Source organism: Vigna unguiculata, chromosome 3, assembly GCF_004118075.2.
Source record: "Vigna unguiculata cultivar IT97K-499-35 chromosome 3, ASM411807v1, whole genome shotgun sequence".
NCBI classification, from domain to species: domain Eukaryota; kingdom Viridiplantae; phylum Streptophyta; class Magnoliopsida; order Fabales; family Fabaceae; genus Vigna; species Vigna unguiculata.
Window position 1 is genome coordinate 12,874,032 of NC_040281.1, and position 24,913 is coordinate 12,898,944.

The 24,913-nt window shown below is 34.1% G+C and overlaps 2 protein-coding genes and 1 pseudogene across 2 annotated transcripts; 1 reads left to right on the forward strand and 2 right to left on the reverse strand.

Moving 5' to 3' along the window:
* Positions 1–1,467: 1,467 nt before the first annotated feature.
* On the reverse strand, positions 1,468–4,665 carry LOC114176103 (pentatricopeptide repeat-containing protein At5g18390, mitochondrial). Its single transcript, XM_028061035.1, has 2 exons — positions 2,813–4,665; positions 1,468–1,831 (listed from the first exon to the last, which is right to left on the reverse strand). The coding sequence occupies exon 1, from the start codon at positions 4,242–4,244 to the stop codon at positions 2,898–2,900; it is 1,347 nt and encodes a 448-aa protein (XP_027916836.1). The 5' UTR covers positions 4,245–4,665; the 3' UTR covers positions 1,468–1,831; positions 2,813–2,897.
* A 1,341-nt stretch (positions 4,666–6,006) lies between these two features.
* Positions 6,007–8,878, reverse strand: LOC114176585. The gene is made up of 4 exons (XM_028061667.1): positions 8,646–8,878; positions 8,249–8,472; positions 7,962–8,035; positions 6,007–6,455 (listed from the first exon to the last, which is right to left on the reverse strand). Exons 2-4 carry the CDS (start codon positions 8,468–8,470, stop codon positions 6,362–6,364), a joined length of 390 nt encoding a protein of 129 aa, XP_027917468.1. The 5' UTR covers positions 8,471–8,472; positions 8,646–8,878; the 3' UTR covers positions 6,007–6,361.
* Positions 8,879–23,752: 14,874 nt separating this feature from the next.
* LOC114175033 lies at positions 23,753–24,901 on the forward strand (annotated as a pseudogene).
* The last annotated feature ends 12 nt before the right edge of the window (positions 24,902–24,913 follow it).

Here is a 24,913-nt window from a genome sequence, read left to right on the forward strand (position 1 = left end):
ATTTGTCTTTTGAATTTGATTAAGAGCACACCTAGATTAGAAGTAATCAATTATTATGTGATTAAGATTAATTAAGTGGGTTTTTCTTGGCTTTACAAACATCACACACTAATACTAATATTGATCTATCTAAACAAACACCTCTCATAGCACTTTTGGAGATCACAAAAAAAATTAATGGAATTTTCTTCTTAAAAAGTGCAATGATGCTTAACAAGTTTTTCTTATTCAATGAGAAGGGAGTAAAAAATGTCTAGAGTTATTATCAGGATGTGAAGGAATTGTTCAGTGTTATTTTTACAAATACATTGTTGAGAGAGGTTGTTTAACTTACAACCTTTACATGAAGTATGTCAATCATGGTTTTCTAGGTGGTTTAATAAAAACAGAGTTATCACCCGACAACGAAGTGATAGTCACACTCACATGCTTCTCTTGAATGCACGAAAAGGAAATTGTTCATTATGATCTTAAACCAGATAACATTCTCCTTTTTTATGATTGTGCAAAATATCAACTAAAAATTGCTGATTTTTGATTCTCCAAGACTAGAGAAGAGGCAAATATTGGTTTAATAGAGATCAAGTTCAGAAGAACACCTTATTAGATGTCGTTGGAACCATTTAGAGGATTTAAGGAAACACCTTTAGATATATAGTCTCTCAAATGCATTGTTATTGAGACGAGCACTAGATTAAAGAAAGAGAGAAATAATTTGCATGTAAACAATGAATTATTATTGCTACTGGAAAATAATGGAATGTGTTACTGAGTTTTAGTGGATAAGATTAGGAAAAAGTTAGTAATTGTAATTTGATATAAGACTATAAATAATGTGTTTCAAACTAGTAAACAAAAACATGGATTAAAGACCAAAGACCAAAAACTTTATTGAGTCTTGATACTTCTTTTTATGCTCCCATTTCAGTAACCACTTTCATGCTACGTGATACGGTAATCTTAACATCCAGGCCACCATCATTACTCTTCCAATAGATTTTGTTTTTCTTCAATTTTTGTGTGTGCCCTCCATACAAGTTGAGACCCCAAAATTGACAAACAATAGTAACTTGAATATGCCACCATTATATGTAACCGCACACTTAGGAGTGCAGCCTGTAAATATACTTATGGGGCGTGTGTTAAAGTTGCTCTAACAATTTACACTAGAATAGTATGCATGAGTTAGTCTACTGGACAGAGGGAACGAATTTGAAACAACTTCAACATTACTGATTCAATCATAATACATTAACAATGAGAGGTGGAATTTGAAAATAGCATGCTTAATTGTGTAAATTAGGAACAAAATTTCTCTTTCATTTAGAAACACTATAAAGAGAAACTGAGCAACATTATGATTTTCGTACTAGTCTACAACCCGAACCCGCTTTATTTTCTGAAGAACTGGCCACAGAAAAAATAAAAACAGATAGGACAAATTCAATCTGTACGATAAAAGGGATGTAACAAAAATATATTTTCTATTGACAGACATTTTAAATTTTGGTGGAACAGGTTATTCCTAGATGGAGTCAAAGATTAATCTCTCAAGGTATGAGATCCATTTAAGGGGCTGACATCTTCCAATAGAAGGGTTTTCATACGAACAGATAAGAGATCAAACCATTCAACACATGTTCAAGGAAGAAAATCATCTATCAACCACGTTGATTTTAATTGACACGCATAGGTATACCTAGCACAAGCTGTGGTTTCCGAAGACATGCAAAACTGGCAATCCAGGCAAGATTTTCCATCAGAGTACTCCCAGGATAAAACAGCCATCTATGAATTTTGGAATTGTGTACTTCAGGCTCCCTCCAGGCATCTGTGGATTAGAATTATATGAAAACATTAGTAGACTAAAACGGAGACGTGCTGAAGAAACTAGGTATGTTAAAGAATATATAAATGAAAGTTATCGATATATATGATTTTTTTTTTCTGCAACAAAAATTTCAGGGGTAGGCCTTTCAGGAGTACCAGTTTTACGAACTTAACTATTTTTCCCCTTTAATTCCATATCCATGGCATGACTTTATGACATGTAATTTCCTTTACTTAAATTTGATACCCACAACATAACTGTACTCATGATTTCGTAAAAAAATACAGCAGCTAAGCAGGTTCAAATGCAAGTGCAGAAAATGTTTATCCTCCTTATGCGACAGAGGAACATATGTACGACTTTCCATAAAAAAAGCTTCCTTCCCCTGATCAAAAACCTCATGAAAGTGAACAGCAGTTTTACAATAGCTCATTTTTTACTATTGTAATTTCATCTTCAACAAGTGAAATCATTTCTAACACGAAGATGCTGGTGAAAATCATTTCAATGCACATAGTACTAATCCCAAAAACATGACTCACCAGATGGTATTGTAACTAGAGAAAAAAATGGTTATGCATCCGAGATAAAGAATGGCTTTCTCTAGTTTGCTACATCCTGAGATATTCCCAGGACACACATGTGCTAAATGATAGTAATATATATTTATAATGAAAACGTTCTCTTTGCTCCGTCTGTCTGTCTCGTCTTACACGTCACAAATGTCGTTTGCTCAGGTTTTCAAAGGTCATTCATTTACAATGTGCTATGTAATGTACGTTATTCTGCTAAACAACAATAAAGGTTTTCAACTTTTCAGAAAGACACAAGAGAAAGCAATGCAACCAATAAGTTTCTCAAAGGATGAATGCATGATAGAAAGAAAAAAAAAATCATCAAGTTTATGAACACAATTGACCGAAATAAACTAAGAACTTCAGCCGAACACAGATGTAATAGAGAGAGTAAAGGATTTGAAACCTATATTCCAATGTGTAGAGAAGTTTTGAGCTTGAGAGAGGAGGCAGGGCATGGGCAATAATGGTAGAGGCAAAGACATGATGCATCAAACACCACGGCTAGAAACTTCAAGCTGTTGCACTCTACTAGCCAAATCATGTTTGCCAGAATTCTTCAACCCATCAGTAACCATGTCAAAACATCGAGAGATGGGGACCAACCCCATCTCAGTCATTTCAAAGAGGTAGTTAGCTGCCTCCACAAACTTCCCGGCACGGCCGCACATGGTAATCAACATGGTATAAAGAGGGCGGTTAGGGGGATGTGCCTTGGCCTTCATATCCCCAAAGAAACAAAAAGCATCATCAAATTGCCCTCTCCTACACAGAGCCTTAATAACAGGCGCATACAAGCTAGGAAAGGGACGGTTACCATCCTCAACGAAATTGTTGAGCAACCTAAATGCCTCATCAATGAAGCCACTTTTAGAAACAGCGGGAATGAGAATCTTGTAAGTGTTGACATCAGGAACCATCCCTAAAGCACAAACCTCGTGATAAAGATCAACGCAAAACTGAACGTCTTCTTTGCACACTGTCTCCACCACGGCATTGAAAGTTCCAACGTCGGGAACGATCCCTTCCTTGATCATCTTCCTGACCATTCCCTTGGCGGATTCAACGTAACCGGCGTTGAGCAGGCCTTCGACGAGAAGGTCGCGGCCGCGAAAGGGAGGGTTGAAGCCCTTTTCGCTCATTTCCCTGAGGAAGAGCTTGGCCTCGCGGAGTTTGCCGGAGGAGCACCAGGCGTTGACGAGGACAGCGTAGGTGGTCTTGTCGGGGTGGACGCCCTTGCGGAGCATGCGGCGGAGGAGGGCGTAGGCGCCGTGGAAGAGGCGGTTGTGGCAGAGGGATTTGAGGAGGGCGTTGTAGAGCGGGAGGGTTTGGGGGCAGTTGAGGATGGCGGCCTTGTTGAAGACCTCGACGGCCTGGTCGATGTGGCGGTGGTGGCCGTAGGCGTCGATGAGGGTGGCGACGGCGGCAGGGGAGAGGGAGAGACGGTGGTGGAGGGTGACTTGACGGATGAGGGACCACATGGTTTGGTAGTTGTTGGCGTGGGCGAGGGTGGTGACGATTTGTTCGAACTCGAGGGAGGTGGGGGTGTAGGTGGGGTGTGATCGGGCCCAGTTGAAGAAACGGAGGGAGGGCGTGGGGGCGGTGGAGCACGCGCGGAGAACACGGAAGACTAGCTCCGGGGTGACGTGGATGCGGAGCTTGTTGAGGGTGCGTTCCAGGTAGAAGTCGCGGCGCACGATGTTGGAGACGTGGTGAATCACCGCGAAGTACTCGTCCCGGGCTGAGGCCGCTGTGGTTAGGGTTTTAGGGAATGAATAGAAATTGAGGAGAAGTGTTTTGGTGGGGGAGAGGATCAGTTTTGCGTAGGTCTGCAGCATTGCGTTTGCAGTGCCTAGAAGCACCGTTCGTTTCCTTTCTTCTGCTACTCGATTAGGTTACCAAATACTAGCCGTTAGTAGCATTTCTCAGGGGCCTGTTCATGTCTGACTAGCCTCCAGGTAGGTCGAGGATTCAATTTTAAGGTCACGGCTTTTGAAATGATTAACCAACTTGACATTTCTTTCTTTCTTTCATATGTGAGGGCGCTCGATGAATACCACTCAATAAAACTTGATGATTGAAGTTCCATGAATTTACATTTTGTCCACGGCGCAGTTTTTTTTGTGCCAAGGAAACACTCAACAGATAATTAGTTATTACTGAAAGGGTGAAAGGGGAAAATGGGTCATTTAGCATAATGGTGCAATTTTGCACTCTTATTACCAAAATGGACAGTAATTTAAAATATTATGTTTATGGCCAAGAGTGAGGGTGACTTTGAATTTCAGTTAAAAAAAATAAACTGGTTGAATCAATCAGAAAATCTTTTTAATGAAAAAGTTTTTGGGTGTTACTTTAAAAACAATGCATGTTTGGTATTCAATAAAACAATTTTTTTTTGCTAAATATTTGCAAAATAAACTTGAGTTTAAACTCTGAAAGGATTAATGGACTAAAAAATTTGCATAATCATGAGTTATGGAGGGGTAAAAAATTTCCCTCAAAACTGGTTAAGACAGAAAACACGTATATTACAGAGACTAGGGTAGGGAGAAAGGAGCAGAGCAAAACCAAAAACGAATACTCAAGTGCTAGTACAGAGATGGTTCCAACACTTGAGTACCAGCTTTTTCTCGAATAATGTGAAAGTAGATACGGAGGAGGTGTGTATGACAGGATGTTTTAGGTTTCTCCCATGATAGAGGCATACCTGCATGAGAAGTCGAACATATATAGATAACTATTTTCTTTAATAAAAAATTCCGCTATTATTTTTAGATCCTTTGGAATGTAGAGCTCACACTTGTAACCAGTGAGTTTTTAAGGGGTATTTCTTTAGCCACCAGAAAAATAACTCACCTGCGTTCCATTTTTACATTTCTCGACACCCATCCTGAACTATAAACACTGGTTGCCAGGTGAATTTTTTGAACTACAAAATGGTATACCCAATTTTGAATTGACAATCTTATGTCTCCTTTATTATTTTGCCAGCGATATTGCTTTCCAGGTAGAAGCTGATTAGTCAACTGAATAAAATCATAGGTTGTTTTCGAGATGTTGTGTCTCGTCAGGTAAACGGGTTAATAAAGAAAGTAAAACGCTGAATTTCGCAAATGCATTTGCACAAAATAGTTTGTGCATAAAGAGAAAAAAAAAATACACAAATTTCATAGATTTAACAGTTTTCAATTCATTTTTAAAGCTTGCATATCAAATAAAACTATTGATAAAAAAAAAAAGAGACTACGCTTCTAGTATCCAAGACGGTTTTTTTCTTTCACCACCCCTGTAAAATTCTTGAAAGCTCATTCCGGTACAAATGCAAGTGTATAGGAATTTTATGCGATACAGAAAAAAGATCATCAAATAACTGCATATTAAAAATCGGAAAGCTGGGCTTAATTGCGCGTTTTTTCAGATTAACGAACTTGTGTTAAGCGTTTGGTGTTCCACTTATGCATTAAAAGGTAAATAAAGACACCGGTTGTCACTGCTTGCTGGAGTGGACTCGACAGAAAACAGGCCATTCGGCTTATTCTTGTAAAGGTTCCGTCGCTGGTCTAGTAAATTCAGATTCGGGGACCTCTTACCATCTAATTGATGATAGTGTAAATCTGAATCATTAGCATTATTTAGCAGGTTTAGATATGAGCAATCACCCCTACTTATCTTTCAAAAGAACGATGTTTGCTTATAGGTGAAAGATAAATGTCTTTAGATCAACACTAAAGCACTAAAGCAGCTTACTCTAAAATGGATGTGGAATATCATCTTCAAAATCCATAAATTTTATCCACCAACCACTCTATTTATCTTTTAAAGCAAAAAACCTCGGATCCAATAATGGCATTGCTTAGGAAACAAGAAGAAATTAAAGCATGACTACCAAACGGACCTACTTATGGGTGGCTCTGAACGTCAACCAACATCTGGTGCTACGCAAACAGCTTGATTAGCTTGGACTATCTTTCTGTTCACCAGCATTACCTTGATTAGGTTTCCCGCCACAACAGAAAAAATGTGGAAGCCTTACTCGACCACAACCCCTGCAGAAAAAAGTGTGGTTAATTACTAATCTAAATTGGAGAAATACAAAAAAAGTTTAATATTTTAATCTTTTGGCAAAAGTACGGAAGGGAATACTAAGCAAACCTACCTATGCATGCTTTTAGACAATAGAAAATCAGTTGAATTTTATCAGTGCAAGCATGCTTCACAGGCAGTTGATGATGGAATCCACACATCAGATAAATAGGAAATAAATTTTAAGTTTACCTTTCCCTGCCTCTCTTTCATCCCTCTTTTTCACAGAAATGAGTTAACTTCGATAATGCTGAATCGGCTAAAAGGAGTGCCTAAGAAATCATGATTCATGCATCAGGCTATTCAAGAACTAGGTTGAAAGCGAGGTTCCTAAATAATTTTCTAATTTTCAAAAAATTGGAAATCAATTGTCCTACAATACATGGTGAAAAAGAAAAAACCAATCGTGATTAAATATTTTAAATATATGTAAAGTCTACCAATTCTTGGGTGTGATGATTCTCAATTACTTGTTCTCCTTCAACTTATGTATCAAGAATAATTTGGAACAGAGTGATATTGTGAGCAACTTTCTAACTTCTGTTAACAGTTTGAGTAGCACTAGAAACAGAAACAAATTTAGTTATTTGATTGCTCAATACAGTTTCTAAGCATAACTAGAGCATATCAGTGACTTTATTGATTACTTCCTGTTGAACTGGTAGCACAGTAATGGGTTAGAGGAGTAATGTCTAGTAACTCTCTCCTAGGGATCTTACCATAATTACTGTATTTTAGCAGGTTTTGACTCATAGTGGAATAACATGCAAGCAAGAAGGAGAATCACATCTATGGCATTCAATGAAATAAAAAGTTCCATTGCTCTCCAAACTTTAGAGTAGTTTCGCTTTTGCTCATGCGTAAGAATGAAGTGTCTTTTAGACCGCAACATATAAAGAAATTCCCCCCTCCCTTCTAACATTTCCCTTCTATTTCCAACATTGGTTCTTGGTTCATTAAAGAAATATTTTAACCAATTGAACATGAACTCTTCATAATATTAAATTATTGTAAACTTTCTAAAAGATTATGGGATCTCATATTACCAGCAATTATTTAGAAAAATGTATTTTCTTTGTAGTGATCCTTAGCCTTTCTTTGGCTTAACAGATTGATTTACTATTCAACATCTTTAAATACAGAAACTCAAATTATTTCTGTTGCATGATATATCTTTAAAAGGTACAAAGAAGAAAGGATACCGTTCGCAAGTTGAGGGAAATTATAAAACTATCACACTATAGACCGAAAGATATGACCAGGTAGGACTGAACTGTTCATTGGAAGTTTATTTCACGCTTAAATTGCACTGTCTTACACTGCTGTGTGTGTGTGTGTATATATATATATATTTCATTTAAGAACCCATCCTTCTAAGGCTCTAATTTAGCTTATAACAAAGAAATTACCCGATATTTGCAAAGCATAGCAAATAATAGCAAACAATAAGGAAGCAGACTAAGTCTTACTTGCATAGGACAATCACAGGGATAGGTTTCAGAGCTTTTGGTCCATTTCTTATTCCTCTTTTATGGGGAGAAACCTGCATGATATCCAGAACCATTAAAAATACGTCAAAACACAAAGCTGAAATGATAACAGCGCACAAATAATGACACTCACAGCAATCCTGCTTAAAACACTACATCACATCACTATACTATATCAATTGATATTCCAAGCAGTAAAATTCAAAACCTCTAGAGTGCCAAGCAAGAACAGAAAATCCAAAACGGCAGAGAAGTGAACAATGTACCTTGCGTTTTGGGACAGCCATGAGCTCCATAGAGCCACCAAAAGAGAAACTCGGAGAACTGAACTCGGGCAAAACGGGTTGGGGTGATTGAACACCAAAATCAATGCTTCCAGATAAAGGAGGAGATTGGGGCACCGTTTGAATCAACCTATTAAACCCTAAAACACTTCCTAATTTCCCTTTCCCTACGCTGCCTCTCACAATTGCGAGTCTCGCAGCCATTGCTGTGATTGAACAACAACAACAACAACATCAGGAAAAAACTTTGAAGGTAAAAATATCCACAAAAATGGTGGAGATTCAGAGGAAATAGAGCGAACGCATAATTTGAATAAAAAAAAAAATAGACCATTCGACCAAAACAATAGAAGAAGAAATCATTGAATTTGGGAGTTACCTGAAAGAGATTTTGTAGGAACTTCGATGTTTGAAATGGCTAATTTATTTAAGCGAAGTTAATTATTGGTGGAAAGAAACGGAGTGAGTATCGAGAAGGTGCATTAGTTTGAGAAAGTGTTCATGGTTGCTGGAAATGAAGTGCCACTCCTCCAAACCCTAACATAACAGAGGACAAAGATAATAGGGTAAATGCAAAACCCCATATTCAGGAATTTTACTAAAGTATCGTAAAAAAAGTATGTGTAAGAAGTGTATACAACTATTATTTGACCATAATCTAAAACATTTTTACATTATTAAAAAGAATAATATTTTGAGTATAATTTTTATTTAAAAAATACATATTTCTAAGAAATATAAAATATAAAATACAAAACACAAATTGCAACAACATAGTTCAATAAAACTAAGTAGTTTATTAAGTAAAACAACATATTAACTTAAAATGTGACATGTGGTTTCTCGTATGTGTTTAACACGTGTATAATTTTAAAATCTTTATTTTCTTTCCCCAAAAACATCTCCTTACTTAGTCTAAAACCCTAGTCATAACCCAAAATTAAAATAAGGGTTAATTATGTTTTTCATCTTTAAAGTATTGGTGATTTTTTGTTTTCGTCATCCACATACGTTTGCTATATTTTAGTCCTCCACGTTTTGAATCTCATGAAATTCGTACTCAATTTTAAACGTGGTTAGTTTTACTTGACACCTGGTTAACGGATGGCTATGTCAAGATCCCGTTTTCAGCTGAGTTGATTTTTTACTTTTGAATGTTTTTATTAAACATCAATAAATGTTTTCAATTGCGTGGTTATTAACATTAGCAAACGCAGTAAACAATTTTACTTTCCCATTACAGAGGCCATTGTCAAAATTAGAAAGGGGATTTGGTTTGAACCCTATACAATACGAAGGCATCGCTAAATCAGTGAAGAAAGCTACAACGTGAACCAGTGAAGGACGAAGAAGGTGGAAGATCGTGGATTGAATTTGTGGACAAAATCACCGTTTCTGAAGTGAGGTTAGTTCGCTTGCGTTTTAAATTTTTGTGTTTTTTATTGTTTGCTTTGCTTTCGTTTTGTCATTTCTAAAGATGGATTATAGTTGGTTTTGCTTGGTTTTTGTGTTTATTTAAAATGTAGGACTTGAAATGGGGTTCACCGTTGCGTTTCATCATATGGGTAGGTTTGAAAGGAATAGGAGATTGAAATACATAGGGGTGAAATCCATGTTGTAAAAGGGATTGATCCATATTTTTGGTCATACTTTGAAGCTTTATGCATCGTGAAGGAGTTTAAATACGCTGGAGATGTTAAAATTTGGTGGAAGGGTTTGAAAAAGAAGCTACTAAACAATCTTCGACTATTGACTGGTGATAATGAAGCATTAGCGTTGGCTAAATATGCAGAGGACAGGAAAGAAGAGGTTGATATATATATATATATATATATATATATATATATATATATATATATATATATATATATATATATATATATATATATATATATATATATATATATATATATATATATATATATGTTCAACATGTTCCTAGTCAGCCAAAAGTTGTTCATTTTATTTGTGGTGGTCGATTGGAGGAAGAAGTGGATCAGGCTGATGCAGTAGGTGAGGCAAAAATGGTGGCTGATAAGGATGTATTGGATGAGGCAGAAGTGGTGGCTGATGAGGATGTGTTGGGTGAGGCAAAAGTGCAGGTGAGGAAGATGTCATGGGTGAGGCACAAGTGGGTGGTGAGGAAGATGTGGCAGATGAGGATGAAGTGATGGGTGAGGCAGAAGTGGCAGTTGAGGATGAAGTGGTTGAGGATGACAATGATGAAGGTTCTTATGCAGATAAATTAGATGATAGTGAGGAAGAAAGGGTGGCAGATGATGATGATGGATTTGGGATGGACATTCAACAACGTGTTAGAAATATTGGGCCTGTTTTGGAAAGGTGGAAAGCGATGAGACAAAATTCAAGCATAGTGAGGAATAAAAGAGATGTTGGAGAAGGGTTATTTGTGACTAATGTTGATATTGGAGTACATGATATAAGTGAGGAATATGATACTGATGAGTTAGATTTTGATGTTAATAGTGATGAGGGTGTTGGTCGTGATGGGCCTAAATTTTCCAAGTATAGAGCTGAAGATATGACAAAGGACTTCAAGTTCAAATTGGGAATGGAATTTTCTTCTTTGAAGGAGTTTAAGCAAGCTATAATGGAGCATAATGTTTTAAATGGTAAAGAAGTTCAATTTGTGAAAAATGATCATAAGAGAGTTAGGGCGGTCTGTAAAAAATGTGGTTTCTTAATTATGGTGAGCAAGGTTGGAGGCAGGTAAACCTTTCAGGTTAAGACACTAGTTGGGCGTCATAAGTGTGGAAGGGTTTTTGGGAATAAAAATGCTAATAAGGACTGGATAACACATGTGTTAATAGACATATTTATGAATGTGGGTATAATGATAGTGAGTCAAATTATTGACGAGATCAAGAAAACATATAGTGTTGGTATAATCTAATGCAAATTACTCTGAGATAACCCAATTAACAATACATATACACTAGAGATCAATTTAACTAAGTTATGCAATCAACTCATTATAACAACATCAATGACTTAAACTAGACCTTAATGACCCATTCATTTATATCTCAGTAAAATGATATATTTATACTAAAATGACCTCTGGTTGAATCAATTTGACTCATTGGCAACTCAATTCAATACATAAATAAACATCTCAAGTTACTATACTCAAACTCAATTTAATCACTATATAGACAATCATTCAACAACAAAGATCAACATTTCATCAATTTATCACATTCTTGTCATCAACATCATTATCATCATCATCATCATCGTCATATTACATAAGTGGCAATATAACTACTACTAGTATTCCTTACCTGAAATAGTTTTCCTCAAAGTTAAAGTTCCATAACTCAAGAAATAAGATCATCCTGAACTAGAGACCTAATGCAAGGTATTCAAATATGACAAAAATTCAATATATGGTAAAACAAGTTGAGAAAGTCTCTTTTCTCAACTGACCCCACTAAGATTGATGAGAAAAGCCACATAAAAGTAAGAGAGGAAATAATCCATAAAGTAAATAGAAACATACTCTGTTTAGAAATCTAATCAGGCCAAAATGCTCCCTAACTCCTCAACTATATTAAGGTATGATCAAACTCTGAAAGAGATGAGGTATGAGGAGAAAAAGTTAGAGATAAAGGAGAGGGAGATTTTTCTTCTTGATAAAGAGAGAGAAGGCAAACATGGCTTGTGATGACTATTTCTCAACAACCATTTTACATCAAATGTACTGGTACGTAGTAGTATCAACAAGTACCGTATCCACAAGGATTTAGCAAGTATATTGGTAGTTTGATTTTTGGGTTTTTGGTTTTGATAAAGAGTGCAAGTAAAAATAAATAGTATTTGTTAGATAGATTGAGTAAAGTAAGGGCTATGAATTGATTTGATCTCATGTTCTACTACTATACCACTACCATATTGTTTACTTATTATGCAAATCATTCAATGTCTTGGGAGTACTCTTTCTATGTAGATCTAGGTACATCCCTAGTACACTAGAACCTAAGGACTTCAAACTTAGTGTGATTCCTTAAATCCTGGTAGAATGAATCCTTGCTTTAATGTGTAAGACTTGTTGAATGAATTTGTGCCATGTGCAGGACCCTTTCATCCAGCATCCCCTCTGGCTACTTAAATAAGCATAAATAAAGTCATCATTAAGTATAAATCAAACCACAAACAATTGAATAAAACAAAGATAAATACCAAGAAGTAGAAATGATAGAGGACTATTTCAAGATTCTATACAAGAAGAACTTGAAGATGAACCTTTAGAATTTAAAGGACCTATGACAAGGGCAATGAGCAAGAGATTGGAAGATCAAATCTATTCAAGGCTCCTGATGCTACAAGCAATCTGAAATTCAAAGAATATGAAGATCATGGCTTGAAGCACATTTGAAGGATAGTTTTTAGGAAAATTAGTTTATGTTTTTAGACTTTGGGTTTCCTCTTAGAAATTAGTCATGTTCTATGTTTTTGGGCTTTAGGCTTTCTTTTATAAATTAGTTTATGTTTCTTTGTTTTGGGCTTGAGCCTTCTTGTAGGGTTCTCATGTTTTCTTAAACTTATGTGACTATACATAGAGGTACCAAAAACAATGTAGACACTTTTAGTCACATATTGAATTTGATTTTATTAAAGAGAGGATTCTCTTTGTTTTTGGCTTAGGCCTCCGGTTCTTATCAAAGATTAACATCTTTGTGGCGAATTTTCACTTGACTTATCAATATGCTAGATTGTGGCGTCCTCCATCTTTGTCTTATTTTCGCGTTCTTCTTTGATTTATTCGTGTCGTGCCTCTTGAGGATTCAAATTCAGAAACGATCATACTCTTTCCTGGATAGGATCGTATCAAGAAATGAATAGAATTAGAATTGATTACATCAAACATGGACACAGGGAGTTCAGCTACTCATAAAATATCACAATGCAATTCCAACAGCATCTACACATAAGATCTACATTAAGAGCATCTCCCTCGTGGCTCACAAATGCTATCCTATCCTTGTACTACATTTTTTTAGCCTTCACTTAATGCTTTTACTGAGAACCCAAGGTCTTTATTTATATAAATTTTTTGGGCGGTGCTCAACCCAAATTTTGACGCTCAGTCATGCACCGCCTTAAGTGCTAAGGACATTTTCTTGTGGCTCAACTATGCACCGCCTTAAGTGTTGAGCACATTCTCTCTTGGCTCAACCATGCATTGCCTTAAGTGTTGAGCACCATTTTGTTGTGGTTCAGCTTCAAAAGTCATATTCTAGATCCTTCCTTTACCGCCTTACTAGAGCTTAACCGTGAATTTTGGGGTTCAGCTGCATCATTTTTAATTCTTCGAGAAATTACTGTAAATTTATAAAAAATTCATCAATTTCTTATTTTCTTCCTTTTAGTACCTCATTTTGTAATTATAAGCTAAAATATGTGTTTACTTACAAAATATGATCAATTAAAGCATGATAAGTGTCAAGTTTATGTGAAAATTTTACGTATTTTAGACCGTTATCAAGTTTTATAGTTATAACAATTTTAGTAAGTAAAAACACTTTTTAACTAGTTAAAACGATATTTTAGTAAGCTAAAATTACTTAAAAGATGATTTTTGTTCAGTAGTTTTAGTAAATTAAAAATGCATTTTAATAAACTAAAAAAATAGGATTAATTGATCTAAAAATTGTTCTACTTTATTTCTTGTACATAAAATTGAGTAACTCATTTTCTCAATATGAACATTAAACCAACTTAGCTTACTTGCAACATTCTACATTTTAACTACTAAACATACAATATATCACACTCAGAATTTCACCTACACAACCTATACCATTTATCATATCCATAACTTTCAACCATTCAACATCTCATTCTTACAATACATACTAACTAGTAATGCCTATAAGCAACATTAGCTATATTGCAAATATAAAATTACTATAACAAATATCTAAAATTCATCATCAAATATAGTATTCATATTAAAATCCAAAGCACGTTGACTATTCTCAAACAAAACACATTTCATGCACAAAATCTCAATATTATAACCAAGTCACATCTATAATATAAATTATCTACCTTAAGGTATTGTCAAAATTACAACTAGCTTATTTCATTTTATAACTTGTTTAATAATTTTTCCAAATAAAGCATCAAATTCACTTTATATCCTAAACTAGCAGAAAAGATAGAAGCAATTTTTTTTTGCCTTATTTAATCATTTAAAGTGAGATAAACAAGCCCTTGGAATTTTTATTTTAAAATTTGGATAAATGCCAACAATTACTTTAATAAAATTACTTAATACTGTTCTCATTTAACTTAATACCATTGATAATGGTTTAATAACAAAAGTTTTTAGTGAGGTAAAAACAAACATAAAAGTAATATACACAACACAATTATCATAAATTACTCCAATTACAAAACAATCCGAAAATTAATAAAATTTGGTGTACAGATAATCTCAATATTGGTACTATTATCATAAATAAAGAGACACTTACATTAATCAAAAAGCAGCATTGACTTTGACTACATAAAATTTAAATGCAAAGAAGATCTATATGATTAGACCTCGGAAAAATGAAATCTCATAACATAACCTATGCAGAAAGTTTGTCGCTTTCGGTCGGTACATTCGATATTCTCACAGTTGATAATATATTAGTAGGAGAATATCTTAACCTAGTGGATCAATTAAACGAAGCCAAAGTGGAAGAACAATAGAAATACAAATTATTTGATTGAAAAATAATACATGAAATATATAGTAAAAAATATTCAATTTATTAATATTATTATTTTTGTTGATAGAGTAAAAATATAATTGAAGTGAAAATGTCAAACATCACTTTGTATATGAAGAACATGATTCATATGTCTTCCTATTACCTTCAGGGATTTTCTCCATTGTCAGTAAACTAAAAATAAAACCACAGATTCACCTTTTTTTTTTCTTTTTAACTTTCATCAATCTTCTACTCTACTCCTCCATCCTTTATTATAATAATATTTTTATTTTATTTATACATAAAATTAAGAAAAGGAGATTATTCTTTTTAACAATTTTTTTCTGTATAAAGTTTTTATAATTTGATTTTTCAAGTAAATAATTTTTTTTTAATTTAAATCATTATAAATAATAAAAAATTATTTACAAAATTAAAAATTTATTTATTTACTATTATTTTTATAAAATTTATTTTATAATTTAATAATATCATTTTCTTTCAAATAATTAAAATAATAATAATAATGATAATAATATTTTTTTATCATGCACCATGTCATTAGTTATATTATTATATAATTAGTTATATTATTATATAAGTATAAATACTTTATTATAATCGGTTATATACATAATGGATTGGTAGCTTTATTTATATATATATATATATATATATATATATATATATATATATATATATATATATATATATATATATATATATATATTTATATATTTATATTGATGGATCTTCAACAAAAAGTTTAGAAATTTAGGGGTGTCAAATTACATCTTTTTAAATTCATTATATCTAACTATAAGAATTTTAAAAAGTTGTTCTTCGTCGTCTTTAATTATTGGATTTACATGAATTTAAGGTTTAATTGTAAATGCATTTTTTTTTTCATCTTTATCACAAGTCTCCCTCTTAAAAAGAAAGAATCAATTCTTTTACTCTTTATAATAAATTTTCTAATATAAATTTATTATTATTCACCTATCTAGCAAAAGATAAATTTATCACTTTCAAGTGATACATATAATGATACACAATAGACAAATTTATCACATATAAAAAGAAAACATATTACTTTAAAAAAGTATAAAATGAATTTATTCAAAAGAAAAAATTGATCGATCCAAAATGTTTTTTAATTTCTCAATTCCACCCTAATTCAATTTTAGTTTGAAAATGATACGAGATTAAAGATAAAAATTAAAATAAAAAGGGAAAGAGAAGAAAGAAGTTGGAAATACATAATAAAGAAACGAAAAAAAAAGAAAAACAATGAAATTTAAAAAAAAATAAAAGTTAATATAAATAATATAATAATGTATAAAAATCATTTTAAAATAAATATAAAAAATTGAATAAAGAAAATATGTGTCAAAGATCCGTCGTTTTATATATATATATATATATATATATATATATATATATATATATATAATATGAATACATCTTATGTATAATATAATATGTATTATTATCCTTATATGCTAGTTACTTTTATAAAGTTAAAAATTATAACAAGCTACTTTTTTTCATAATTTAGAACATAATTCAATTTCTTAATATATTTAAATAATATTTAAATTTTATAATTAAAGTGTGAATTTAACATGTATTAAAATATTTATATGTCACTATTAATCAGGAAAAGACACGTGGAAGTGAAGTACATTGTAAATTAGCGGACTTTTTAATTCCAAATTAGAGGAATTAGTGCACCATTCCTTCTACAAATAATTCAGACGCCTTTCTATTACATAAAAAAAACATATAAAATTATCATTAAATGCATACAAATAAATATAAATTTATCAAAATTATGTTAACTACAATTATTAGTTCATATTTTATTCGGATAATTATAACCAATCATTTGTTAAATCATGCAAGTTCACATCCTCTACCAAGCATGATATAGATATGAAACATTTTCCAACCACTTACCATAACTCTTCACTTTAAATTTGAATTTTGTTTCATATGATAGTTGTGTTTCAATTTAAAATTGTAAACACAATATTTACTATATGTTGATGTGCATGCCTTCAATTTTTTCACTAAATGGCACATGTGGGCCAGTGCAATTTCTAACTTCCCTTGTAAGGGAGATTATAAAGGAAAGAATAAAACTACTTTTCACACCTTCTCTCCGTATTAAAATGAAATAAATCACCAATATATTTGTCCATGATTTATGCTTTGGTAATCCCATGTTGAAGTTACCTTTTCTACTTTGATAGCTTCTCACTATAATAGTTTTCTATAGGAATGACAAAGCGGGTCAGTTCGGCCCGTTTTAGTCTGTTCCGTGTTTTGGCTCGTCCCACAGTTTGATATTAAGTTTACTTTTCTAACTCGTCCTGTCTCGTGGGTTAGTCCGTAGGCCTACGAGTTGGCCCACAGACCTGAGAGTTGGGTCGCAGGCCTTCGAGTTGACCGTATTTATGATGAGCAAAATAATTTTTATTTTGTAATGAGCAAAATAAAACATTTTTATTTTTTCACAATAATTGATATTCATTTTCTATCGAAATAATTTCAATTAGTTTACTTAATCAACGACAAGAAACAATAACAACAAAGATTATAGTTAAAGTAGAAACATGTCACCTTCCGGACAGTACCTAAAAATGCATAAAAAGATATTTCATATTCAAAAACTAAAATCATTATCTTATATACAATGATTATACATAAACATAATAATAATAATAATAATAATAATAATAATAATAAAGAATTTATAAAAACAATGTGATGAATAATATGAGACCTAAAAAAATGTGAATATTTAATTTTGTAAGCGGGGCAGCGGATGTCCCGCTTTTTTTATGCGAGTCTACAACCTGATCCATCCCGAATTGTCGTTCCTAATTTTCTACACCATAGTTAGTTGGCAAGTTTTATAAGATGTGCTTCCTCTTAAATGTCTTGAACATTACAATTATTAATTATTTCTTATATAGAGGTTTGACTTGTGTGATTAAGCCATATAGATATTGTTAAAAATATGTTTTAGAATATGTACAAATGATAACATACGGTAGTAATATGGTTTGTCAAATCATGACCCTCTACATGGTAATGGTCACTGAATCTTTTGGATATAGACCCTCTCCTCGGAATTGGTCTAATCTTTTCTAAAAAAAATATATAAAAAAAAATTCAAATTGAGGCCCTCTACATGGTAATGGTCACCGAATCTTTTGAATAAACCCTCTCAACAGGATTGGTCTAATTTGGTTTTTTTAAAAAGTAAAAAAAAAAAACAAAAAGAATTAGTGTGTCAAATCGAGACCCTATACTTGGTATGGTCAAATTTGTCTCCAAATTTGTCTTCTTTTGAAACCCGAACGAAATTAGTATTTTTATCTTTACTTATCTTTTATTACGATAATATGAAAAAGTCAAAATTTCAAATTATCTAATACAATCTAAGTAAAGAGGGGCAGCTGTCAACACCCAATTTCGTCCGGGTGAATAAATTTATTTTCGAAAAAAAAGGGTTTTTTAGTTAATGGAAAATAAAAAAAAAAGGTTTTTATTATTCTTTTTAAATCATTAATTTTTTTTCCTATTTTTTTGGTGTCTGTTCGACCGCTTGCGTTGCATGACACCTATTTTAGACTTTCGTTCTTTTTTTTTTCTAAAAAATATATATCAATCTAAGAATAAAATATAATTTTCTTTGTTTACTCTTTTATATCTATTTGGTTACTCACGTCGCAATGACATCCACAACTACTCTAAAATAACTTTAAAAAAATATTAAAAATTTATAAATGATTAAAAAATAAAAAATAAAAGATTAGAAAAAAAAAATTTGAAGTGTCTATCCGGCCCTCGCGTCGCATGACACCAATTTTAAAATAATACTAAAATTTAAATGAAAAGATTTTAAAAATTATAAAACAAATTAAATCATTTTCAAATAATTTTCCAAATAGATTTTTTTTAAAAGAACTACGTAACCCTGATTCTCCATTCACATGGAGATACGTTGGAGCGATGATTAATCTTCGTCGGACCCAAAAAATTAAAAAAATAGTTTTGTTTTTTGTACATCCTTTTATTACTAATTTTGGGAAAACTTAAATATTTTGAAAAACCACAAAACTTTTGCACATTTAATTAAAGGTACCATCTTAGGACGAACGTTGTGGGGTGTTAATACCTTCCCCACGCGTAACCGACTCCCGGACCAAAATTTTGGTTTTTCGCAGACCTTGCTTCTTTTTTATGGTTTTCCATAGTTTCCTATAATAACTATGGTGGCGACTCCAAACTCTGTTTTTACAAATTCTATTTTTTTGGTTCGTCGTCCCGTCCCGATTTTGGTTGCGACACGTGGGATACAGGTAACATAAGTCTAGCCTATGCGGGTTTGTAGGCCTGAAATTTCAGTCTGTCCCACAAATTTTTAGTGCAGGACCGCTCATGTGATCCGTCAGATTTTGTCATCCTACTCTATTAATATATTTTTATTATTAATAAAAACCATTTTTATTTTGCTTAGATAAATTTGGGAAATTTGTAATTCTGGGTCAGTTTCACCGAGAAATTGTAAAAAGGGGTCGGTTGAAAGTTTAATTGGAAAAGTGGGTTGTGTTGTGAAGTCGTCCTCCCAAAGGCCGGTTTCCCCTTTTTTTTATTTTTTTTAAATGAAGTCGTCCGACCTCCTGCCGATTTCTTCTTTTGCGCTAATGAAGTCGTCTTTGCAGATGACGACTTCGTTTTAGTTTTTTTTTAACAGTAAATGATAATAAATTGAAATAAAAAAAACATTAATATATTTTTAAAATGATTAAAAATTAAAATACAATAATTTAGTAACTTGAAAATAATGAAACAGTCATCTATGTCCTCCGGTTCCACATGTTGTGGGGTGCTAATACCTTCCCCACGCGTAACTGACTCCCGGACCAAAATTTTGGTTTTTCGCAGACCTTGCTTTTTTTTTTTATGATTTTCCATAGTTTCTTATAATAACTATGGTGGCGACTCCAAACTCTGTTTTTACAAATTTTATTTTTTTGGTTCGTCGTCCCGTCCCGATTTTGGTTGCGACACGCAGGATACAGGTAACATAAGTCCAGCCTATGCAGGTTTGTAGGCCTGAAATTTCAGTCTGTCCCACAAATTTTTAGTGCGGGACCGCTCATGTGATCCGTCAGATTTTGTCATCCTACTCTATTAATATATTTTTATTATTAATAAAAACCATTTTTATTTTGCTTAGATAAATTTGGGAAATTTGTAATTCTGAGTCAGTTTCACCGAGAAATTGTAAAAAGGGGTCGGTTGAAAGTTTAATTGGAAAAGTGGGTTGTGTCGTGAAGTCGTCCTCCCAGAGGCCGGTTTCCCCCTTTTTTTTTTAAATGAAGTCGTCCGGCCTCCTGCCGATTTCTTCTTTTGCGCTAATGAAGTCGTCTTTGCAGATGACGACTTCGTTTTAGTTTTTTTTTAACAGTAAATGATAATAAATTGAAATAAAAAAAACATTAATATATTTTTAAAATGATTAAAAATTAAAATACAATAATTTAGTAACTTGAAAATAATGAAACAGTCATCTATGTCCTCCGGTTCCACATGTTGGTCTTCTTCTGGGTCTGTTGGGACGTCTTAGTAGTTGTTGTTGTGGTGGTTCATCATCATCATCATCATCTTCATCTTGATGACTTTGGACATTTTGTGGAATTTATGGTGATTGGAAAGGCATTGGCGGAGGATAGAATACATTGATGATGAAGATCCTGGATAATAGGCAGATGGTGGTGTCATGATTGTGGTTCCAAACATATGTGATGGACCAGCACCATAACTTGACTGATGCGGGAAGAAACCGTATGAGGAAGGGGCGTGTTGGAATGAAGTGTTTGATGGGTTGCCAAATTGAGGATGTGAATGTCCAAACATTTGACCTTGACCCATAGGGGACTGTCCGAAAAAGGGTTGGTGATGATGCATGGAATCTGGAGAAGACCCAACATGGGCAGTGTATGGTTGTGAAGCAGGCTGGGAAGGTTCTTGTGATATGTCGTACTGTAAAATAAATAACATGGTTATTGCCATGAATAAGTATGTATGATAAATAGATGTACAACATTGTAGTATAAATAACCTCATCGTTGGAAGATTCTGATGGAGATATATAGCGGATAGTGTGGTTTATGTACCACTGCATATACGGTGTTTCATCATGCAAATGACCGTTTCCGCTGAATGGTGTACCTTGAATGATCCGATTTTGTCGATCATTCCAAATTGCAATCCATTGGTGATGATGTGCTACCCAATTTCTGTCGTTTCTTCCCCTTAAGTCATCCCTGTGAACTTGATCCAGGTTAACTGACTCAGGCGAAATGTTTTGTCTTAAACCAAATTGACGCATCACCCTATCCGTCTGATGGATTTCTACTGTCGCGAAGCAAATTATTGGTATTGTTGCTCTGGACATGGGAGGGATGTCAACCACAATCAATCGACTAACTTCGGGTTGAATGTAAGGCCTCCACAAGAACTGAAACCAAATTGTAGACATTAGTTTTAAATTTTTAAAAACAAAAATTTTTCAATCACCTTAAGTATTACCTGTCTTGTACGTATTTGGTCAAATCTCAACCGAAATTGAGTAACTGAAATTGAAGCTGGATTTATCCGATGCATTACGTTCATCCACCTAAATAAAAATATTGCAATTTCAAGTTAGTTAATTGACAAGAAAAAAATAATTTAAAAGTTAGCTTTTTACCTTCTACAGACTGGGAAACCATCCCCATCAGCCACCTCCTGATCACTTAAAGGTTGAAGTTGTGGGGCTATAGAAGTAATCCTCTCCCAAGCCCAACATTGTAACAAAATCATGCATCCACCAATATTTTCTTGGTGAAGGTGAATGCCATGATCTAGGCAACGATATAGGTAGGCCAAAACTGCAGAGCCCCAACTATAATTTCTGATGACATCCAAGTCAGCTAGCCTAAGTAGATACATGACATGTACCCTAGCTGCAGAAGTGTCTGGCATTAAAATGCTTCCAATCAATGTGAGAATGTACACTCTCACATATTGAGCAATAACCTCATTGTTTGCATTGGGTGGAAGCTGTTGGAAAGTGGTGTTTAACCAAGATACTCGAATTGAGTTCCCCCTTATCACCGTCGGTGGTGGAATGACACCTAGATGTTCATGGAAGGTGGAGAATATGTCGTCAACCGTAGTGGGACCAATTACCACATCTCCGTCTATCAGTAGGCCAAGGAGGATGGCTACATCTTCTAGTGTCACATGGTTTCTCCAGGGGGGAAGTGAAATGTGTGAGTTTCTGATCTTCATCTTTCTAATAAAGAACTGATGAGGAAGTGGTTGACATCCATGTTTGGGATGTACAAGGCGTGTCCGAATCCAGCTTGATGCATTAAATTTATGACACGGGGATCAAGTATGTCTTGGTTGTTTAGTATCCAAACTTCATCTCTTCTCGGTCTAAGAACTCGTTCTCGTCCTTCCCATAAGTCGTGAGTGATATGCTCATGCTGAAGCCGGAGTAGTGACATATCTTGAGGTAGGCGTCCATTTCGTGCCATGCTAAATTAGAAATGGTAAATAAAAATTAGAATCTAAGTGTGCAAATTAATTAAAAAAAATATTAAATCATACTTGAACCTTGAAAATAGAAGCTATCAAAGAAGTGATGAAGTATTCAACACTCTCCCACTGTGCGCAAACTTCAAATAATTCTCTCCCAATCTAAGCACAATACATAAACCGAAACTGATGCATATGGATGCAAGTTGAAGGTATTTAAACCAATGTCTTGATTCCTCACGTGAATGCACAACAGCTGTCCATCAATCCTTCAATATTTTCGTGCAATGTGGTTGAGAGCATGCATTCAGAAAAGGCATTTAAAGCTGCCAACACTTTAGACCAGTGCATGTAAAAATTGGACTGTGCATGGCATAGGGAGTAGGAGGAATCTCTGAATTCCACTATTTCCCTGAATTCATGGCTTCGAAGTGGTGCAGCAAGGGGATCCATACATCACAGGCACGATCAACCACGAAATAAATGCGCGCAGATTCGCGCGCGTGCACAATGAAGTCGTCATCAGTGCGGATGACAACCAAAGTGAAGTCGTCATTGGTGCGGACGACTTTCAATTAATGTCGTCATTGGTGCGGACGACTTTCAATTAATGTCGCCAGGCCGCCTGACGGTTTCTGTACTGTTCATTTAATGAAATCGCGTGATGTTAAATGAAGTCGTTGGAAGTTTAATGAAGTCGTTGGCTTCTCTGCACACGATTTAAACACCACATTATTGCCGAAGTCTTATATTTTCACTCTTCACCAAATTTGCACGGAATGGTAGGACAAAGTCAATATCCAGATATTTTGTCTGATTTTAGTGAAGATGAGTTGGTTACCAACCAATATACAATCCATACAACAGATCATATTGGCTCATCAAGTCACACCTCAGTTGAAGCTTCAAATCCAGTGACCAAAAATTCATTATGTATTGGGATGCCTTTTGACATAAAAGAGTCCACAGTGTCATATATCAAGCAATACCACATCGACAATGGTTATAGATTTGTGGTTGTTGAGAGAAAATCTGAAAAATTCATATGTCGATGTGTCGACCACAAAAAAGGCTACCCGTGGCGTTTACGGGCTGCTTATAGCAAGCAGAGTCTGAATTGGGAGATTAGAAAGATTGACGGAATTCACACTTGTTTGTCAACCATGCAACCTGCAGATCATGTCAATCTTGATTCCAACCAAATTGGTTCTATTGTGATGAACTCTGTAAAGGAAAATCCTTCCATACCTATCAAAAGTTTGGTAGCTGAAATCAAGAATCGTTTCGGATATTCAGTTTCATATGACAAAGCTTGGAATGGTAAGCAAAAAGCGCTTACTAAGGAGTTTGGAGATTGGGAAGAGTCTTACAATGAACTTCCGAGGTGGTATCAAGCTGTACAAGAAAGCAATCCCGACACAATAATTCAATACACTGGATCTCCTAGACTTGTTAGTGGCCAACCTGACCCTTCTTGCTATATTATGGAACGTGTATTTTGGTCTTTTGGACCATGCATTCAAGGGTTTAATTATTGCAAGCCAATTGTCCAAGTAGATGGCCCATTTCTCACAGGAAGATATCAAGGGACATTGCTAACAACACTAGCTCAAGATGGGTCACGCAATATATTCCCTTTGGCCTTCACGATAATGGAAGGAGAAACAAATGAGGCCTTGATATGATTTTTTCAACTCTTAAGGGAGCACGTTACACCACAATCAAACCTCTGCTTGATAACAGACAGGGGGAAGGCATATTGACAGCCCTACAATCTGAAGAAGTACAATGGGAAGCAGATAGATTGCAATCAGTATACTGAATACGTCATTTTGCTTCCAATTTCAACAAGAAATTCAAGAATCACGAATTGAAAAACCGATTAAAGAATATGGGTAATAAAAATTTTCTTTCATTCACCATATTCGGTAATTAAATTAACTAATATAATTGCATTTTTACAGCTTACGAGGTGAAACAACCCATATTTGATGCTAAATTGGCAGCTTTGAGATCACATTCACCAGAAGTGGCATCTTGGATCGATAGGATACCACTACAAAAATGGACTCAGGCCTACGATGGGGGTAGTAGATTCGGACACATGACAACAAACCTGGCAGAATGTATGAATTTTGTTTTGAAAAGAGCTCATTCATTACCAATTTGTGCTATAATTAAGGCAACATTTGAAAGGAATGCAACATGGTTTCTTAAGAGAGGGGTTAAGGCAGACTCTATGTTACGAGCAGGCCACCAGTATCCCGAGGAAATTAATACTATTATTAGAAAAAATCAATAACAAGCGGGAATG